Consider the following 21,996-nt stretch of genomic DNA (forward strand, 5'->3'; position numbering starts at 1 on the left):
ACAGGCAAAACCATGCGCGTGAGGCCCGTATACCATCCAATTGGGGCGTAATAAATTAAGCATCTTGGATGGAACCAAAGCATAGCTCTTTTGCCCAAAGGGCCTCCATGGCAGAGCTCCCTTTAGCCCTCATTCTCATCGCATCCAATCTTCTTAGACACTGGAGAAAAAACTGAGGTACTTCCTGTATGGGAGGGGTTATATGGAGGAAAACTTGTTCTCATAGGTTGTGCCAGTGTCCAATCACCTCTGGTGACCATACAACCCACTATGTAATGACTAAGGCTCTGTGTCCCGTGGTGTACAATAAAGAAACAGATCTTACTAAGTAGTGACGGAGGAGGGGAAAGAGGCACTTCTCTGTTCATTTAGCTCTGGGTGTAAATATCAGCTTGCATATTGAGCTCTGTAAACAGTAGGATCTTTATATCTTATATAAGCAGACAAAGACAGTCTAAACTCTAAAACTTAATCTGTTAGCTAAAAATGAGAATTCAAAAAATACTACAAATTTGCCTGTTTAATAATATATTTTGTTTAAGTACTTAAAAAAGGAACTTTACTCTCTCAAACATCACTGACTATTTTAAAACTTTATGCTTCAAGCATTAGTAAATAGATAGGAATGGATGTCATATTTACTGGTTTTAAATGTTTTTTTATATATATTTCTTCATTTACTTCCTGGTTTTCAGGTCTAGGCAAATAATGTCATACATCCAATAAGTCTTTGGGGGGGGGGGGGGGGGGGGGGGTTCTGAGCTAAGCCCACCTTCCTGCATGCCTGAGCAGAAGGATTCCAGGAAGTAAATGCTACATGAATTATCAAATTAGCCACAGCCAGAAATGCTGGGGAGTGTTTTTCAAAGTAATTTCTCAGAAAAATAAAGAATGGAGGTCATGGACGGATGGGGAAGTTTGCTTTCAATATTAAAAATGAATAAAACCGCATTTTTGGTCTGTGACGCTCAAATGCATTGTAGTTCCGCATTAAAGTGCACCTCTCATCAAGCAGCTGTATTCTTGTGCAGATACTGTAGGATGGTACCGAGTTTTTTCAATTACCTTACTTCCTTCCTGCAACTACCATTCCAATTCTAATTCACACTTTGCATAGCAAAAACGAGGGCTCCCGCTCGCATTGTTTGCGCTTTCACTCGACTGGATTGCCCTATGTGCAAAATTGCACCAAAGAAGCGCCCACATATTTTTGGGCATGGAGCATAACGCATTTGTAATGCATTTGACGTGTCACAATGCATTTCTACCGACCGCATTTGGGATACCATTAACCATTAATGGCACTATAAGCATGACGCGTGTTTGCAGCTTGATTCCAAAACGTGCACCGAAACACGCGTTTCCTTTGCATTTCAGGAAACACAAAGTGGTAATGGAGTCTTGGGCTGCGTACACACGGTCGTTCCAAACCGATGGGAATGGTCCGACGGGCCATTTCCATCGGTTCACCGCTGAAGTGGCCTGATGGTCTGATGTGTGTACACACCATCGTTCCAAAAACCGATCGGGTCAGAACGCGGTGACGTCAAACACTCGACGTGCTGAATAAAACGAAGTTCAATGCTTCCAAGCATGTGTCGACTTGATTCTGAGCATGCGTGGGTTTTGAACCGATGCTTTCTGTACTAACCATCGGTTTGGACCGATCGGGCAGCGGTCCATCGGTTCGATTTTGAAGCATGTTTTAAAATTTTGGACCAAAGGAAAACAGACCAATGGGCTATACACACAGTCGGTTTGGACCGATGAAACTGAACCTCGGTCCATTCTCATCGGTTTTGTCCGACCGTGTGTACGCGGCCTTAGTATCAAGCTTCCAAGTTTGATTTTAACCTTCAGCTGCCATGCTGCATCTTTCAAGCACATGTACTAACAACTAACAACTTACAAGGAATAAACAGATGAAGTGAATACTAAAGAACATGCAATCCTCTGCTCCATTCATGCCTGGACTTCACTAAACTGCACTTTATTTTAAAATGGCTGCCAGGAATACAATGATAAATCTCTGGTAATAGCAAGAGAATGGTATGCCCACATCTAATATGCCTAATTTAGATACATGTGATTCTATGTGCATAATGTTTTAATGCATTAAGACATTTATATTACTGAAAAACAACAGCACAAAAAAACATAAACAAAAGAAAAGATAAAGTATATACTAGTACTTACTAAGGCACTGTCCATGTTTTTGTAATTGTTGCATGTTCTCTTATTGTGGAAAGGTTCCGCAGATCCAGGGGAGGTGGGCGCACTGCAGAAACAAATGTTTGGTGTTAGTTTATAGCATGCTACAGAGAGATGATCAATAAAACTTCCAGAATATCAGAAGGACTTCAGTGATTTTTTCATGAATCATCTATCATCTTTTTAAACATGCTGTGCTAAAACTCAATTCTTTGACTTTTAGCAAAATGCCACTGACAGGACTGAAAAGAGGGCCTAAGCTTGGCCACAAATGACCCAATCCAATGGCAACAAGCTGGTGAGAATGGGGTCCAAACAACAGATTTTGTTAGCATCATACTTTCATAACTACCAGTCATAAATAGGCTTATTTAATTTAATAAATATAAATTATAAATTAAAAGCACAAAAAACGTTCAGCAATACTAAAGGGCCATACACACAAGACGAATATTGGGTGGCATAGTTTGGCTCGATATAAACCAGCCAACATTCTGCCAGTGTGTACAGCAGCAGGTTTGACCGAACAGCCGGCTTCTGTCAAAGTGGAATGGCTGAAAAATATCTGCCGATAAGCATCCGATCAGCACTCTCAGCCAAGAGAGCACTGATCGGTATGTTCTGGAGGGGGATCGTCCCCCTGTCAGAACACAATAGCTCAGTGGGGTGATCGCTGTACTAATATCACTAATATCACATAGTTGGTACAATGGCTCCTCCTGAGCTCTTAAGTTCTTTTTCGTTCAGCCCGCTGGGCAGAATGAAACAAACAAATAGTGTATACCAGGATTTTATCTCAGACATTGGCTGATTGGATGCCGATTGGAAGGCCTTTTTCGGTCACGCCCCTTGTTGGCTGGTTTCTATTGACCTGGCCTGATATTGGGCCCATTTATACAGTCCTTTGGGCATACACACTTATCGAATGAAACTTTGTGAGCTAGACATTATCCATTGTTCTGTCTGCCCTCTTAGAGTGACCTATTAAAGGGATCTCTTATGTATGAATGGACAATTGGATGCCATCGCTAAAGCATTCCCCCGATTTCCCGGATATTTCACCTCTGGATTGGTTATGTAACATACATTTGCAACAGGACTTCTCCTTTGGCTTCTTTTTGTGCTTGTGATTTTTTGTTGCTCAGTGTCTGCATATCTACAGAGAGACTCCCCCACTAATGACCTACTGCAGTCTACACACCCTACTAGTGACCTACTACTATCGACACAACCCTTCTAGTGACCTACTGGAATTTGAAAAGCCCCACTAGTGACCTACTGCAATCTGCACACCCCCACTAGTGACCTACTGCAATCTGCACACCCCCACTAGTGACCTATTAGAATCGACACACCCTCATTAGTGACCTAGTGAAATCTGCACAGTTCATTGGTGACCTACTGCAATCTGCATACCCCCCTTAGTGACCTACTCCACATCATCCTTTGAGACTATTATGACTATTGTTGAATATTGTTTGAGGTGAGATATATGTCACGTTTATCTCTATATGCTCCCCCCCCCCCATAGTATATATCCTGTTTGTCTGGGGGTTCTTTTGGTGCGGGAGGTGGTCTGTGGTGGTGGTGTGGTTTTTTTTGTATGTTTTTTGTTTGTTTTCTCCCTTCCCACCCCTCCTTGTCTTCCAGACATCAACTGTTTTCATATATTTTGCACTTTGATTGATATGATTTTGTACTTTTGTATTGAGTAAATTTATTTTTGTTATATTGCCATCATTGTTTTGTAAAGTCATATCATCTATCTTCACAAGGGCTTGCATCCTGAGGAAGCGAGAATATTGCAAAACATGTTGATCCGTTACGCTATCTTGAAATCGCAAATATGTGTCCATTATGTCAGTTTTGAAAATTGATCTGTTCTTGTGTACTTATTTTTAACTGAATTTTAACTTTGTAATAAAGTTGAATGGATTTTAAATTGGTACTGTGTTTCCCTGAAAATAAGATCTACCCCGAAAATAAGACCTAGCGTTATTTTCCAGGAGGGCTGCAATATAAACCTTACCCCGAAAATAAGCCCTAGTTTAAAATGCTTGTAAAATTCCTATAATCCACTCTATTACAGTAGTATATAATGTACAATGTGTGTGTTTCTGTAATATAATTGCGGGGAAAAGAGCTCCGGCGGTTCACAGAAGCGCAGAGCGATGCTATAACGAAGGTATTTGGCACAACTATATTACAGAAACACGCACATTGTACATTATAAACTACTGTAAGGCCCCTTTCACATTGAGGAGTTTTTCAGGCGGTACAGCGCTAAAAATAGCGGCGCATTGCGGGCGGTATTAACCCTTTATCGGCCGCTAGCCGGGGTTAATACCGCACCGCTATCGGCTGATTCCCGTGGCAATCCTGGCGGTATAGCGCTGCTATTTTTAGCGGCGTTATACCGCCACCGCGGCTCCCACCCCAGTCTGAAAGGGGCCTAATAGAGTGGATTATAGGATTTTACAAGAATTTTAACTCAGTTAACACTGGGGATTCCTGTCATGCAGGGAGAGAGGGGAAGAGAAGATGGCACATTACATGGTAAGGCCTAACTCAAAAATAAGCCCTACTATGTCTTTTGTTGTATATGTCCTCTTTAAAGCACAATTAAAGTCCCAATTCGCTTTTTCCTCCAGCTGGCGAGAGAATGGAGAAGGATTATTATAGGATTTCTAGTTACCAAAGGGATGGTGCTATAGGAGGGGCTTTGTTTGATGGTTCTACCCAGATTTTTCTTTTTTTGCAGGAACACGGGGGGAACGCAGTTCTGGCACCTCCAGCACTAAATGTATATGCCAAGAGTGCTGGGATGTGCTGTGGGATCTATTGATGTTGGCTCAGGGGACTCTATTGTCGCTAAGGGGGATCTACTGTTGCTGGGGAGCTCTGTTTCTTCTGGTGGGGGTCTATTGTTTCTGGGGGATCAATTGCTGATGGGAGAGATCTACTGTTGAGTGTATGGTCTATTGTTGCTTGCTGCCGGAGAGTCTATTGATGCTGGATACTGAGAGATCTATTATTGCTGGGGGTATTTTTTGTTGCTAGAGGATCTATTGTTGCTATGGGGAATCTATTGTTGCTGGCTGCAGGGGACTTATTTTACTGCCTTTCAATAGCAAATTCAATACAAACTACTTTGCATCGAAAATGATACTTTTCCGTATTCTCTAGGTAAAGGGTGGAACCAAAGGACAGTGCTCAGAGGTGGGCAGTGGGCATAGACAAGGGGTGACTTGGAAAGGGGGAGTACCTGCACCTATACTCTGAAAAAAAAAGCCCTGGTTCTCTTTGTGATTTAGAGTGGATAAAATATTTCTTCATACCCAGAACAGCCGGGTATTTCCTTTGGCTATCGGTGCTGAAAGGAATTATAAGAGAGTAAAATAAAAGTAAGTGTGAGTGTAAAGGGCGAAGGAATAAAACAAATATATTGCTTTGCCCTGAATGGACAAAGTACAGGTCTACTTTAGGCTGGGTTCACACCTATACAAATTGGATGTGTGTTTCCCTGCATTCCAATTCGCATGTTAAGAAATTATGACCGGCTCTCTATGGAGCCAGTTCACATATCTCTACTGCAGCTCCGGTGAGAATTTGAACAGGGGTCTTGTGCATCTTTTGATCCGTTTCAGGTCAGAATCAGCCCAAAATTCATGCGGAAATCGGACCTAAAAATGGTGAACGGGGACGCCCCAGACCCCCTGTTGTGAGCCGAATGCGGCAATAGTGACTGTGAACCCAGCCTTTAAAGGTAAGAACCATTTGCCTGTCAGCATTATCAGGAGAAAGCTGGCAGAGCATCGCAGCAACACCTCCTAAAAATGCTGACCTATTTTTCTTATGGAGGATGATGAACAGCGACAAAAAGAAGAGTATAAGACTCCTTTCACACAGAAGCGTTTTTACAGCGTTTTAGCGTTAAAAATAGCGCTCATAAAACGCTTTCCGTGCATCTTAATGGACCCTTTCACACTGAGTCCTGCAAGCAGCATCTTTGGAGCAGCTTTTGGGCGCTGAAAAAAATGCTCCGAAAACACCCCTCTCCATTGAAATGAATTGAAAGCACTGTAAAAACGCCTTGCCGTTTCACACTGAGGAGTTACACTGGCGGGGCGTTGAGAAAAGTCCTGCAAGCAGCATCTTTGGAGCAGCTTTTGGGCGCTGAATAAAACGCTCCAAAAACGTCCCTCTCCATTGAAATGAATTGAAAGCACTGTAAAATTGCCTTGCCGTTTCACACTGAGGCACTGCAAAAACGCGCAAAACCGTTAGGGTCTTAGCGGTGCTTTACCAGCGTTTTTCGGGCGCTGGCAGTGTGAAAGGGCTCTGAAAGCACTCGGGCTTTCACATTGGGATTGCAGATGAGGCTTCGCTCGAATAATGCTCCAATAACGCTCGAAAAACGCCCCAGTGTGAAAGGGGCCTAAAGCTTCTAATAATCTCCACAGTTAAAATTCCCAGGAAGGAGACATCCACTGGTGACAATACACAGAAAGGTGAGGAGGTCATCCTGTTTTTTGTTAAAAGAAGAAAACTCGTAAAATGTCGATACAAGAAAGAAGAAGAAGAAACAACTATATAATAACTTTACTGGCTAATTGGTTCTTTTATTCTCTAGTGTGAAGGTTTGAGTTCCATTAGTGATGTACTTATTCTGTCGAGAGTATGTTATAATTAATACCACAGTGGTGGGAGGTAAAATCAAAAGAGATTGCTTTCAATAACAGCACAACGTCTTTTCTTAACTCAAACTATTCCAAGAATTAGAATAGCATTTCTCTCGCTTCTTTTGGTAAGTCTACAAAGTAAAAAAAAATTGAAAAAACTCTGCATCGACAAAAATAATATTTTAATGCAGGTAACACAAGTTAAGAAGCCATTAAGGCCTTTTGTTTGTAAAACAAAATGTTAGAAATAAAATTGCTTCTCTGATGAAAGCCCCCCTTGTGTGACGGAGAACTTGGCAATCATCACCAACATATAGAGTATGTATGGGATTCTGTGAAGGATCTGCATTCTTTGCACACAAGCAGTGGGCTTCTCAAAGAACATGAAGACAAAAATAACATATAAAAACTACTTAACAGCTAAAGAAAAATATCTATATCCTATAGCAGGCAATTAGACTCAACAGGTCATATGTAAACGTAGGTTGGGAAATGAAAAGAAGAATTACATTGCTGCAGGTTGCTGCAGGCGACGCAAGCTTTCCTTTCTCTTCCTCCACTTTTTATAAATAAGGCATATTTTTAAGAAAACCAGATGCTTGTTAGTGCATATTTGGCAACATTTACAAATAATTTGCAGAACTAATTTTCTGGCAGTCAAGTCATGGAAATATATTACGCATTGTACAATCTACTTTTGATCGACATCCCAAGTGGTCTGTTATTGTCAAACACATTACATTTATAGGGTCACTATGAATCAACACTGGACCCAAATGTTAAGCTGTAATTCAAAGGACACACTAATAGGTAGATTCACAAAGAGTTAGGCCGGCTTATCTACAGATAAGCCGACCTAACTCTGAATCTAAGCCGGCCTATGTTTAAGTGTATTCTCAAACAGAGATACACTTAAACAAAGCTAAGATAGGCCGGCTTGCGCCGTTCTATCTTAGCTTGCAATGTTTCTTTTGTCCGCTAGATGGCGCTTCCATTGCGGCCGGCGTAGATTATGTAAATTAGGGGATACGCCGATTCACGAACGTACGCCAGGCCTACACCGTCGCATTACGTCGTTTCTGTACGCGATAGGCCGCCTAAAGGTATTCCATCTATGAAGTGGAGTAACAATGTTAAGTATGGCCGCCGTTCCCGCCGCGAGGTTCGAATTTTTGGCGTCGTCTGCGTAAGTCGTCCGCGAATCGGGATTTACGTCGTTTACGTCCGTGTCGAAATCAATAGGACCGTACAGCGTACTTAGCCGCAATGCGCACTGGGAAATGTAATCGCCCGGCGCATGCGCAGTACACAAAACCGTCAAAAAACGTGAGGTCAAGCCTCATTTCCATACAACACGCCCCCCTCCTAGTCATTTGAATTAGGTGCGCTTACGCCCGCTCGTTTTAGGCTACGCCGCCGAAAATTAACAGGTAAGTGGTTTGAGGATCACTAATAGCCTAAATAATTTACGGCGGTGTAGCCTAAAAAGACTAGGCTAGGCCGTCCTAATTTTAGGCCAGGGTACGTGAATCTACAGATAAAATATAAAATTTGGTTCAGTTTTAAGATGCAGAATGATTAAAGGTAGGGGATAATACGTAGAGGATCATTTACGAAAACTGGAGAGTGCAAAATTCGGTGCAGCTATGCATGGTAGCCAATCAGCTTCTAAGTTCAGCTTGTTCAATTATGCTTTGACCAAAAAAAATGGGAGCTGACGAGTTTCTACGCAAAGCTGCACCAGATTTTGCACTCTAGTTTTAGAAAATCAACCCCATAGTGTTGTTTGAACAAATATCAGCTTAATCTCTAGCAACTCCCCGATGATTGTTGTAGTCAGAACTCCCTGAAGCAACAATTAAAATGCTGCTTGTCACCATTTATTTTTTGTTAATTCGTAAAGTACACAGAGTTGGACTCCGGGGAAAGAATAGAAGGTGCTATGTGTCTTGCTTTTGTCTGTATGCATAGAAGCCACGGTAGAACTGGTTACTGATAATCTACAGTTATTTGAATTCAGATACAGAATGGGCACAGTAGTTGAGAGCAAACCATACATTTGTCATTTGTTGGTAAATTACATCTGAAACCACTATCAACTCTACAGAATGAACGTTCCCCAACAGATCAGGAAACTTCATTCTACCTATGGGTAACTACATAAAATGGCTGGAAAGAAAAAAAAAAACTTAGCATACACATCCCATGTGATATACCAATACACAGTAAAACCTTGGTTTGAGAGTAACTTGGTTTGAGAGTGTTTTGCAAGACAAGCAAAATGTTTTAATACATTTTGCCTATATATACAAGGGATGTCTTGATATAAGAGTAGCGTCATGTCTGACGCTACTGTCACAACTGAGTATAAAAAAGAAGAGAGGAGACTCTGAGGCCCTGTACACATGGTCGGTCCATCCGATGAGAACGGTCCGATCGGTTAACCGATGAAGCTGATTGATGGTCTGATGTGCCTACACACCATCAGTTTAAAAACCGATCGAGTCCAACGCGGTGATGTAAAACACAATGACGTGCTGAGAAAAATGAAGTTCAATGCTCCCAAGCATGCGTCGACTTGATTCTGAGCATGCGCAGGTTTTGACCGATCGGTTAGGCGTCCATCGGTTCAATTTTAAAGCAAGTTCAAAATTTTTCGACCGAAGGATAACGGACCGATGGGGCCCACACACGGTCGGTTTGGACCGATGAAACTGAACTTCAGTCCGTTTTCATCAGTTTACAGGGCCTGAGACCCCATCCACACCTGAGCATTTTGTAGCTTGAAGCCTGAAGCTACATAATGCTGGAGGGGAAGAAAATCTATTATTCGCTATGGAGATGGTTCATAGATGGAGATGGGAATCCCGGCCGTGTGTATGCTCCATGGGCACTGACTCGCAGTGTTTCCCATAGAGTATTAGTAAATCTGGCAGCAAAAAAGACACTGGGAATCCCGACGGCAAAATAAAGAGCAGGTTCTCTATTTTCCCGTCGGGAAACATACACACCTCCGGTTTTCCCGGCCAAAAGCTCTCTTGGCAGTTTTCCTGGCAGGAAAACCGGTCGTGTGTACGGGGCTTTGGAGTTTCTAATTTTGCTCCACACTAAAAAAGTTTTTGTGCCTCTATCGTTGTCCTTATTGGCCAAATTCCTCTTTACTCCCTGTTCCTCTGTGAGGCCTCGTACACGCGACCAAGAAACTCAACGTGCGAAACACATCGAGTTCCTCGTCGAGTTCCTTGTTAGGCTTGTCGAGGAACTCGACAAGCTTGCTTTGCGTACACACAGTCAAGCCAAAATCTCCTCGTTCTCAAACGCGGTGACATACAACACATACAACGGCAGGGGAAGTTCGATTCCACTGGCTAAACTCTTGGGGCTGGTTTTGCTAATTTCATGTGTTTGCGTGTTAAATAAAAGTTTGGTAAGAAACGATTTGCACTTTTCTGTCTGTTACAGCTTTAAAAATGTGTTATCTCCATTACAAATGCTACTTTTACTCCCGTCTCATACTTTATTCTGAGCAAGCGCGGGTTTCTTAGCATACACACGTCCGAGTTTCTCGTTGAGCCAAATCAGACGTCCGTCCAGAAAATAGAGAACTTGATCTCTTTTTGGCTCGTCGAGGTTCTCGACAGTTTCCTCGACGAAAATGTACACACGACCGGTTTCCTCGGCAAAAAAATATCTCCCAGCAAGGTTCTTGCTGGTTTTTGCCGAGAAACTCGGTCGTGTGTACGGGGCCTTAGCAAGGCAGGCAAACAAGGAGAAATCTCTTCGAAGCAGACCAAAGCAGCAATTAAAACTTTCCAACACTACCATACTTTGTCCAAAACTTCAATACATTTTTTGACTAGAATTGGGCTTTTGTTTTTTAGTAATGGCATACGATATATTGGAACTGAAAAGAGAACATTTAATGCTTCTAAGTTTATTAGATTCACAAAACAGCAAAGCAACTCACTCTTTCGTCGTGGCTTCAGGTCCCGATTTACAGGAGGCGGTTCCAGGTCTGTGGGGAGATCTGGCAAAGGGCTGGAAACCTTTGCGTTTGCTGATGCAGGGAAAGGGAATGCTGCAGTTACTGGGCTCATAGGTATATACCCGTCTGTGCTACAGTCTGACTCTGAACATGGTGGGGAAGCATTTGGGTTCATGGGGACATAGCTGTCATCTGAGCAGTCTGAAGCAAAGGAATGTTGTGGTGTAAACCTGGGCTAAAATACAAAAAAATAAAAAAATAAAAAAAAAAATTATTATAAGAACTAGTCATAGACAGTAATAAACATCAGGGATCAATACCTACAACAATTTGTGATTATATATAGCAGCGTTTAATAGTAATATGCCCAATACACACAAATATGAGAATTCTGAATATAAAGGAAGTGTTTACATTTGAGACCCCACAATTTATATGCACACGGACATAAAAAAAAAATCCAATGTAAATTGCTGGGTCCCACCAAAAACACAGAGCAGGTTCAAGCTCAGCTGCAGTCTTTAAATTTGCGTTTTTTGTCCACAAGTAACTGACCCCAGCCTCTTGGACACTTGGAAAGTGGCAAAGACTCTTAAAGCAGCTTTTATGGTGGGAGCGCAATACATTTTCCTCAAAAAAGATCTGGTAAATGTAGTGCCAAGATTCTTTGTACGATATTTTACATCTTTGTAGTTCGCCTTCAGTCCGCCAAGCACTTCAGCAGCAGCAGGTGTATTGTGGTGATTTGATTAATCAGTTAATTGATTCACATTTTGTACTGGATCCGAGGAGATATAAAGTGACAACTCTGAGGTTTTGGTCGCAAATTGCTGTATCTTGTATTGTGTATTTTTTAAAGCAAATACACAATTTCAAACACTGACATTTATCCGGGCTTCTTTCACCACACACTTTCTTTTTTGGTATAATACACTTTCCCCCTTCACTAGATCAATATGTTTCTTTCAAGCAATGTGCAAAATAAAAAGCTGAAATATAAGCCCCATACACACTATCAGTTTTCCTGACGGTTTTCTCTTCAGGTTTACCAAAACCATCTAATATGAGGTCAAACCTCAAGAGTTTCAATTTGTATGCAATCAGGCAGGCCCTTGCACTACATGGTTTTGGTAAACCTGAAGAGAAAACCGTCAGGAAAACTGATAGTGTGTATGGGGCTATAGTGTGTATGGGGCTTCAGAAGAGCTTCAGCTCTTGGCAACAATAAATGTTTACTGAATGAATGCAATTCCACAGTTGACCACAAGGAGCCTCTACTACATTCTGAAAAGTTACAGGTGTTACTGTAGTCAAAGTCATAGTGGTTACAGTAAAGTCTAGAATTTTTAAAGCATACATTTACAGTACTTTGGCTGCCACTGCTGACTTTCATCTGAAAAAAAATGCTAGCTGCCTGACTGCCACTTTAATTCTTTAAAGCAAATTATTTCTAGGAGATACATGGGGCTGCCACTTTTAAGGATGCTAGTTTTCTGAATTACTGGGTTCAATAAGGTCTGAGCCATTGACCTGAAACATGTCAGATTAAAGTCAGACATCCTTATTTGCATACATGTTCAGGAGAGCCAGGAAACTAGCATTTTCAGAACAAGGAGTAGCAATGGCAGCCTCAGTGCCTCCCTTAGATTGAGTTATCTTTAAAGCCCCGTACACACGACCAGTTTCCTCGGCAGAATTCAGCTTCCGACCGAGTTTCTGGCTGAATTCTGCCGAGGAAACTGGTCGTGTGTACACTTTCAGCCGAGGAAGCCGACGAGGAGCTCGACGAGGAAATAGAGAACATGTTCTCTATTTCCTCGTTGTTCTATGGGAGCTCTCGTCCCGCCGAGCTCCTCGGCGGCTTCAGTGCTGAACTGGCCGAGGAACTCGATGTGTTTGGCGCGTCGAGTTCCTCGGCCGTGTGTACGAGGCTTGACAGAGTAAGCATGCAGCAAGTAAATTCATATCTCTGCCCTTTTTCAGGTCAGTGACTCCATGACTCAGATAAACATTAAAGGGTCACTAAAGGAAAACATTTTTTTTTGCTGAAATGACTGTTTACAGGGTATAGAGACATAAAAGTTAACTGATTCCTTTTAAAAATGATTAAAAATAGATTAAATTCAATCATATAATGTGCCTCTAGTTTCACTTACGGTTTTAAACTGGTTTCATGTTTCTGTGAAGTAAAGAGACCCACAGAACAAAAACAAACAAATCCAGGGCAGTGTTTTGTTTTTAAAATGAATCTGATTGGTTCTGTTAAGTTTTAGACACACAGTAATGACCGCTTAGACCACCGTGAGAAAGCTTCCAGTACGATGGTTATAAGGAGCCAGACAACCAGGAAGTGTGGAGATCACAGCAGAATTACAGCAACTTCAAAGCAAAAACGAACAATAAGGACATGAAACCAGTACTGCAGTAAGGTAAAGGAAGCTATTTAGCTAAAAAAAAAATCCTTTAGTGATCCTTTAATGTTTTTGGATCAGTATGTCAGCCATGCAATCAGCATTTTCAGAAGCAGCCATATCCTAGTACTACAGGTTTCCAGAGTACTGTAGTGCATTTCAGACAAGCTCCCCCTTTTAAAAAAAAAATACTGAGACCCAGACATCTTATCAAGCCCATTGCCTTTTACATTTTTATTACCTTTTTTTTAATTCGATGGGGTTGTAAACAATGACCTTGTAAAATAACCCATTCAGTTTAAAATAAGAATGAAAGTCAAAGCATTTTTTTATATTAAAAAAACATTATAAATACAGTTTTTATCCCTTGGTCCTTAGCTGCAAAGAACTGGGGGAGGAGGAGGAGGAGGAGGAGAAGCAGCAGCACACTGAGCTTCCCAGTTAATGGCTGTGCAGGGTGTGTCAGGACAAGTCTGATTACTAGAAGAGAGCAGGCCGAGTTCCCAGCACAGCCACTATGTGTTTTCCTGCTTAGTGTGGTCAGTTTTTAATAATAAAGTGAAGGGACTGGCAGGAACACCAGGGATTTCACATAAAGGAAGCAATACAAAGAGAACAGGATACTTTCTCATACAGGTACAAGCAGGGCCGGACTTACCATTCGGCTTGACTGGGCTGAAGCCCATGGGCCCCGCCCAAGGGGGGGCCCCCGGAGGAGGAAGCAGGAAGAGCCCTGCAGCACGGGAGGAGGAAGCAGGAAGAGCCATGCAGCTGTGGATGAAGAGGTAAGAAGTCCGGAATGCGGTAGCACCCCCCCACTCAACAACTACGATCGCCACCCCCCGCTCAGACACTGTGATCGTGCCGCGGCCCCCCCGCTCAACAACTTAGATCGAACCCTCCCAACAACTATGATCGGTCGTCGATCAGCGCCCCCCCCCCCTTGCTCAACAACTTTGTTAGCGGTTGGGGCCCCTTCAATCAACACCTAAGCCCAGGGGCCCCCACCATCCTAAGTGCTGCCGTGGGTACATGTCACAGCAGGAAGATATCAGGAATATGAATTATAAAGTGTTGGTGTAACAAACGTTTTAAAGCGGGTTTCCGGGCATACATTTTTAAAAATTTTTTTGCAATCTCAATTACATTATTATGAATATTCATTAAAACATATTCATAAAGCATGATCGGCACATAAACAGTTTCAAAAACGTACCTGATATCATCTCAGGGATCTTGTGCCCGTTTCTATCATAGCTGTGGGCATTATGAAGCCCAGTTCATGCTGGGATTTTTAGGCACAGTAATGCCCAGAGACTCCTGGGAAATGAGTGTCATCATTTGCCAGGTGGCAATGGGGTCTTAGGACAGCAAGTTCTACCACCTTGGACTAGGAACTAGGCAGATTGCAAAATCTGCCTAGTAACAGCCTTATAGAAGTGAGTTAAACCTTTTATTTATTTTTTACATTAAAGGCAAGCTGTTCTTAAAAAAGTTACGGTTGCACCAATGCAGGCGCCTCCCTTCTCCTCCCCCTCGTATGCGTGTCTCTGGGCAGGTAACTTTGGGGGGGTGGTCCCTATAAGAGGGTGTCACCTATGGCAGGTACAGGCATTTGGCTCTTCACATGTCATCACTCCATGCAGCACACTCGGAACTCACAGGTGATCCTCTTCCTCTCTCCTATACCTCACCACACCCAGTACCTTCACCTCACTTTACTATCTTTATATTCCCATTACTCTTTGTCTTTCTTCCCCCATCCCCCTTTTTTCTCCCTTTTTTTTCTCTTTCCTTTTCTTTTTTTTTTTTTTCCTTCTCCTTTGCTTGTTCTCCTTTCCCCCCCTTTTTCCTTTTCATCATATCTCCATATCCCATTCAAACATAATACATTCTTCATTTATTTCTAATACAGCCATCATTCCTTACCGACCACAGTGCATTCAATACACCATGTCTCATGCCTGTGCCACCTGGGTGCGCTCTCCTGACGGGCCCTGCACCCCTCATTCTCCAGCCCTAGTCCCCGGCAGTGACCACCCCAATCCTGGGGTCCATCCGGAGCTTCACTCTAGTGCCAGCGGCAATCGGCAACCTGGTGAGTACCATCTGGGGCTTTTTGATGAGTCCTCAGCCCCCACAAATGTTGGATGCTCCGTTTAACCAGCTATGTGCTTATGTCGTTCCAGATAACCAATGTAATGCATGCCTGCTCCTGATGAGCGACCAACAGTCGCGAAACGCGTAGAGCTCTATATCTCATGCATTAATGTATTATCACTGCAGTGCCATGTGATGTAATTTCCATTTTAATATGCGATATCTATTTTATGTCTCAAAAATATAGTACAGCTTGATGTACTCATTGCATTTATATATTTGGGTCACTGCCCACGTACCTTGTCCCCCAACTAATCTGTGAAACATATATGTTTATCTATTTCTTCAATAGTGCAATATAGTCATGGACGGTGCATTATGTGAAAGTAATAAAATATTTAAACCTATTCCAGATTTATTATCTTTGATTCATTCCCCCCATTTATTGCAACAGTTTCCCGCACATGCTTCATTTAAAGTCCCGCACTTGTTTCTCTTTTCTATACCTAATTAGGGATGGAGGTAATTGACCCATTACCTCATTTAAAGTCCCAACCAACCCTCCCCCCGCCCACTTTATATGCCATAACTAGGGATGGAAGCATGTATTTTACGGGACTACATTTTTGTCTATTTTGTGTCAATATCCAGTACTGCATTATTGTTGTTTTTCTAAGTGCTAGCAGCAATGTGCTTATAACTGTTTTATTAGTATCTGTCACATTTTGAGTACGGCTGGGTATTTTGGGCCATTCCACATCTGTTCACAGGTTCCCTGGCGCTGTCTGGCTAAGGGTGTTGGCACCTCCGGCCCCCTGTGGGGTGTGGTCCTATCCGGGGGCAGCAACACTCACTGCACACGCTCTCCGTCCTGTGCTCCGAAGACGCACGGACGGATGGGCGGGCAGTGCGTGTCGATGTCACGCCTCCATCACCTGACACGGAACTAGGTCTCCGTGCGGTGTATTGGTATACCATCCACGAGGGGTTACAGGAGTCAAACGGCGCCGCATCATTGGGCGGTTACCCCGCACCAATGCAGGCGCCTCCCTTCTCCTCCCCCTCGTATGCGTGTCTCTGGGCAGGTAACTTTGGGGGGGTGGTCCCTATAAGAGGGTGTCACCTATGGCAGGTACAGGCATTTGGCTCTTCACATGTCATCACTCCATGCAGCACACTCGGAACTCACAGGTGATCCTCTTCCTCTCTCCTATACCTCACCACACCCAGTACCTTCACCTCACTTTACTATCTTTATATTCCCATTTCTCTTTGTCTTTCTTCCCCATCCCCCTTTTTTTCCCCCCTTTTTTTCTCTCTTTCCTTTTCTTTTTTCTTTTTTCCTTCTCCTTTGCTTGTTTTCCTCCCCCCTCCCCCCTTTTCCTTTTCATCATATCTCCATATCCCATTCAAACATAATACATTCTTCATTTATTTCCAATACAGCCATCATTCCTTACCGACCACAGTGCATTCAATACACCATGCCTCATGCCTGTGCCACCTGGGTGCGCTCTCCTGACAGGCCCTGCACCCCTCATTCTCCAGCCCTAGTCCCCGGCAGTGACCACCCCAATCCTGGGGTCCATCCGGAGCTTCACTCTAGTGCCAGCGGCAATCGGCAACCTGGTGAGTACCATCTGGGGCTTTTTGATGAGTCCTCAGCCCCCACAAATGTTGGATGCCCCGTTTAACCAGCTATGTGCTTATGTCGTTCCAGATAACCAATGTAATGCATGCCTGCTCCTGATGAGCGACCAACAGTCATGAAACGCGTAGAGCTCTATATCTCATGCATTAATGTATTATCACTGCAGTGTCATGCGATGTCATTTCCATTTTAATATGTGATATCTATTTTATGTCTCAATAATATAGTACAGCTTGCTGTACTCATTGCATTTATATATTTGGGTCACTGCCCACGTACCTTGTCCCCCAACTAATCTGTGAAACATATATGTTTATCTATTTCTTCAATAGTGCAATATAGTCATGGACGGTGCATTATGTGAAAGTAATAAAATATTTAAACCTATTCCAGATTTATTATCTTTGATTCATTCCCCCCATTTATTGCAAACAGTTTCCCGCACATGCTTCATTTAAAGTCCCGCACTTGTTTCTCTTTTCTATCTTAAAAAAGTTAGTTTTAGGGTGGAACTCCACTTTAATTATTATATTGTGAGGTATAGTAATATAGCAGGAGGTTTGAAAATCCCTTGCTACAAAATAATATAAAATGAAAAAAAAAAAAACACAACAGTTAGAAGCCTTCATAGAGGACACACCAGGTGTACAGAGCTAGGATCTCATGTAAATATAAAAAAGAAAATGCTGTACTATACCAACCAGATTTAAGCTGAGCCTCTTGTCCCTACTTCGTAATGAACAGTCTTCTACATCTCCTGTAAAGAAAGAATATTTCATTAGGCAAGGATGTACTGCTTTAAAAACTAACTATAGTGTGTAGCAAGAAGCAGAAGCAATAATCCATCTGTAAATGCAACCATCATTGGGTAGAAATGAAAAAAACCTTCATGAGTAGAAGAATATAAAATACACTCACCGTCCACTTTATTAAGTACACCTGATCAATTGCTCGGTAACACAAATTGCTAATCAGCCAATCACATGGCAGCAACTCAATGCATTTAGGCATCCAGACGTGGTGAGGACGACTTGCTGAAGTTTAAACCGAGCATCCGAATGGGGAATAAAGGGGGTTTAAGTGACTTTGAACATGGCATGGTTGTTACAAAAAAAAAAAGAGAATTTGGGACTTTGGCATGGTTGTTGGCGCCAGACGAGCTGGTCTGAGTATTTCAAAAATTGCTGATCTACTGGCATTTTCACGCACAGCCATCTCCAGGGTTTACAGAGAATGGTCCGAATAAGAGAAAATATCCAGTGAGCGGCAGTTTTGTGGACAGAAATGCCTTGTTGATGTCAAAGGAAATAGGCAGACTGGTTTGAGATGATAGATGGGCAACATTAACTCAAATAACCACTCGTTACAACCAAGGTATGCAGAATACCATCCCTGAACACACAACAAATCGAAATTTGAAACAGATGGGCTACAGCAGCAGAAGACCATTCCTGGTGCCTCTCCTGTCAGCTAAGAACAGGAAACTGAGGCTACAATTCGCACAGGCTCACCAAAATTTGACAACAGAAGATTGGAAAAACGTTGCCTGGTCTGAGTCTCAGTTTCAGCTGCGACATTCAGATAGTAGGGTCAGAATTTGGCGTAAACAACATGAAAGCATGGATCCATCCTGCCTTGTATCAATGGTTTAGTCTGGTGGTGTACTGGTGTGGGGGACTTTTTCTTGGCACACGTTGGGCCCCTTAGCACCGATTAAGCATTGTTTAACCACCTCAATACTGGGCACTTTCACTGCTTACACCATTTTTCAGCTTTCAGCGCTGTCACATTTTGAATGACAATTGCACAGTCATGTAACCAGGGCTTTTTTTCAGGTGGAACTTGGGGGAACTCAGTTCCACCACCTCTGGCTCAGACCCTTTGATGCCTGCTCACCACAATCACTTGTAAACACAGAAGTCTGGTTTCTGTGTTTACAAGTGACAGCTCTGCACTCTGTGTGTAACCCCCCTGAACTCTGCACCCTTTAAGACCCTCCTACTGTTTGTGAAATCTGACCGGGGACGTGGTTGGGTTCTTGCACCTATTTCCTGAGAAAAAAAGCTCTGCATGTAACACTGTACACAAATAGAGCTTTCTTTTAGTGTTCTGCGTTTTTTATTTTTTGCGCTATAAACAAAATAAGAGCGACAATTTTGAAAAAAAAGCAATATTTTTTACTTTTTGCTATAATAAATACCCCCAAAAATATATAAAAAAACTAATTTTTCCTCAGATTTGGTCAATACGTAATCTTCTACATATTTCTGGTAAAAAAAATCACAATAAGTGTATATTGATTGGTTTGCGCAAAAGTTATAGCGGCTACAAAATAGGGGATACATTTATAGCAATTCTTTTTATTTATTTTTTTTACTAATAATGGCAGCGATCAGTGATTTTTAGTTCAGACACTTTTGACACTATTTTGGAACCATTCACATTTATACAGCGATCCGTGCTATACATATGCACTGATTACTGTGTAAATGTGAATGGCAGGGAAGGGGTTAACACTAGGGGGCGATCAAGGGGTTAAATGTGTACCCTAGCGAGTGATTCTAACTGTAGGGGGAGGGGACTGACTGGGGGAGGCGACCGATCAGTGTCCCTATGTCCCTATGTCCCTGACACATAGAGATCCATGGTCCTGCTCAATTACTGGGCAATTGCGGGTGCCCGGCAAATGATTCGATGGGGGGGCACTTCTCGACAGAACACAAAGCAGGTAAGTATTAACCTGTTTGTTATTTGTTTGCATAAAAGAAAAAAAAGAATTGACTCACACAAGGCAATAAATTCCTTGTTAAGGAAACAGTTCTTAGGAAGAGCCCAGTCACCCTGTACATTGTCACACGTTGAGACACGCTGCATTAAAGCGCAAGCAAAAACCAATGAAATTCTGGCTAAAAATTCAGCTTCCTCCTCCTCCTCTCCATGCTGCTTACTGTTTGTATAAGAAATTTTGTGTTAACCCCTTATTTTTTTCAGCTTCAGCGCGGTCACATGATCTGTAAATTGTGTATCGCGGCTTAACAACGGGGTTCAATTCCCAGGCCTGTGACATCACAGTTGCTGTAACTGCTTAAAAAGTGTTAGTGGGAATTCTGCTTTGTCTGTCACTCATGTGAAGTCCATCCAATGGTAGCCACACATGCTTTGATTTTTATTTTTTTATTTTTTTACCAATCAATTAAAAAATGGTCAGGGCGGTATATTATCGTTGATTTTGCATCAATTAATTACCAACAAAATACTTGGTTCATGAACACAATTGTATTTTGATTGATCAGATTATGAGATTAAAAAATGGAAACAGAGATGCAATCGATAACTTGCAATTATTATTTCCAATTTTATCTTACACCGCATTCACACTGTAAAGCGGCGTATTTTGGCGTATTTTGCTGCGACAAATTGCGGCGTATTTAACCCGCGATTTGCCGCGACAAAACGGGTCTTTTTTTTTTTTTTTTTTGACAACACATTGTTGTCTATGGCCGAACGCCAATGCCGCCTGAAAAAAAGGGTCCGGGACTTTTTTTCAGGCGGCAGGCGTACGGCGTTTCGGCATGAGATGTGAACCATCTCCATAGACACCAATGTGAAATCTCCCCTCCAGCGGTACGAGCGTCGGGCGTCTGGAGTGAAAACGCCTAGATGTGAATGGAGCCTTAAAGGAGAAGTTTGGGGTAATCAAGAAAAACAATCATGCATACTCACCCCCATGATGCAGCATTGCTGTGATTGAGTGCCCCCCCCCCCCTAAGATTGGGAATGGAGCGATCCCATGAGCACTGATTGCTCTGCATACAGCAGAGAGGGGGGACTGTCAGTCACTGCTCTATCCTCAGCTCTTTTAGTGCTCACTGGAGCGCCAGGCAGATGAAGGGGCGGGTGCAGCTTGCTTTGGCTCTTAGCCATATGCTGTGTCAGTCAGGCAGCTGGGTGGATCCTGACAATATGGTCAGGATCCTTCCAGTGCCTGGAGCGACTCTCTAACGTCATCTGACAGCAGGCTTTAGCCCACTGATGGCTGACTTTGGGTCACAAGAGAGCAAAAGTAAGTGCACTCCTGTGACCTAGAGGAGACCAAAAAATCTTTGACCATACTTCTTTTAACAATCAATCGAAATCTGCTGAACGCTTTGACCAGTGGGTGCTGCTGCTGCACAGAGAGGTGGGGTGGTGTAAAAGGCAAGCCTCTCTGTGGCTGCACTGAGAAGCACAGGATCTGTAGGAGGAGTTCTGTCCTCCTCTCTGCTGCTGACTGCTGAGATGGGGAGTGGGGTGGTGTAAAAGACAAGCCTCTCTGTGGCTTCACTGAGAAGCACAGGATCTGTAGGAGGAGTTCTGTCCACCTCTCTGCTGAGATAGGGGTGGGGTGGTGTAAAAGACAAGCCTCTCTGTGGCTTCACTGAGAAGCACAGGATCTGTAGGAGGAGTTCTGTCCACCTCTCTGCTGAGATAGGGGTGGGGTGGTGTAAAAGGCAAGCCTCTCTGTGGCTGCACTGAGAAGCAGAGGATCTGTAGGTGGAGTTCTGTCCTCCTCTTTGCTGCTGACTGCTGAGATGGGGGGTGGGGTGGTGTAAAAGGCAAGCCTCTCTGTGGCTGCACTGAGAAGCACAGGATCTGTAGGAGGAGTTCTGTCCCCCTCTCTGCTGAGATGGGGGTGGGGTGGTGTAAAAGGCAAGCCTCTCTGTGGCTGCACTGAGAAGCATAGGATGAGGGCCTTGTGTTTGACCCATGTGCTATAAAGGGATAGGCTTTGTTCATATTTCATGTCTGAGGTTTACAAGCACGTTAACATGTGAAGGAGCTCAAAGTGTTGTTGTGTCCCATGATATACATACATGGACACTTACCATACAATTTCCACAGTGCAAACTAGATACAGATAACCCGTTCTCATATATGAAAAGCAATATAAATCTTTCTTCCTCTCTTTGCTTGGGA

At 42.9% G+C, this 21,996-nt stretch overlaps 1 protein-coding gene and 1 long non-coding RNA gene across 2 annotated transcripts in view; one reads left to right on the forward strand and one right to left on the reverse strand.

Annotated features, from left to right (window-relative positions):
• GAB3 (GRB2 associated binding protein 3) overlaps positions 1-21,996 on the reverse strand; it is a 159,304-nt gene that overhangs the window by 15,638 nt on the left and 121,670 nt on the right. Inside the window, exons 5-7 of the mRNA XM_040323918.1 lie at positions 17,742-17,797; positions 10,861-11,113; positions 2,197-2,278 (exon numbers count right to left, since the gene is read on the reverse strand). Coding sequence (XP_040179852.1) covers positions 2,197-2,278; positions 10,861-11,113; positions 17,742-17,797 — 391 coding nt within the window. The remainder of the gene's footprint in view (positions 1-2,196; positions 2,279-10,860; positions 11,114-17,741; positions 17,798-21,996) is intronic.
• LOC120913737 lies at positions 16,481-17,176 on the forward strand. Its single transcript, XR_005743563.1, has 3 exons — positions 16,481-16,580; positions 16,836-17,018; positions 17,110-17,176. It is a non-coding gene; the product is annotated as an uncharacterized LOC120913737 (long non-coding RNA).

This window comes from Rana temporaria, chromosome 9 (assembly GCF_905171775.1).
Source record: "Rana temporaria chromosome 9, aRanTem1.1, whole genome shotgun sequence".
Lineage (NCBI taxonomy): Eukaryota > Metazoa > Chordata > Amphibia > Anura > Ranidae > Rana > Rana temporaria.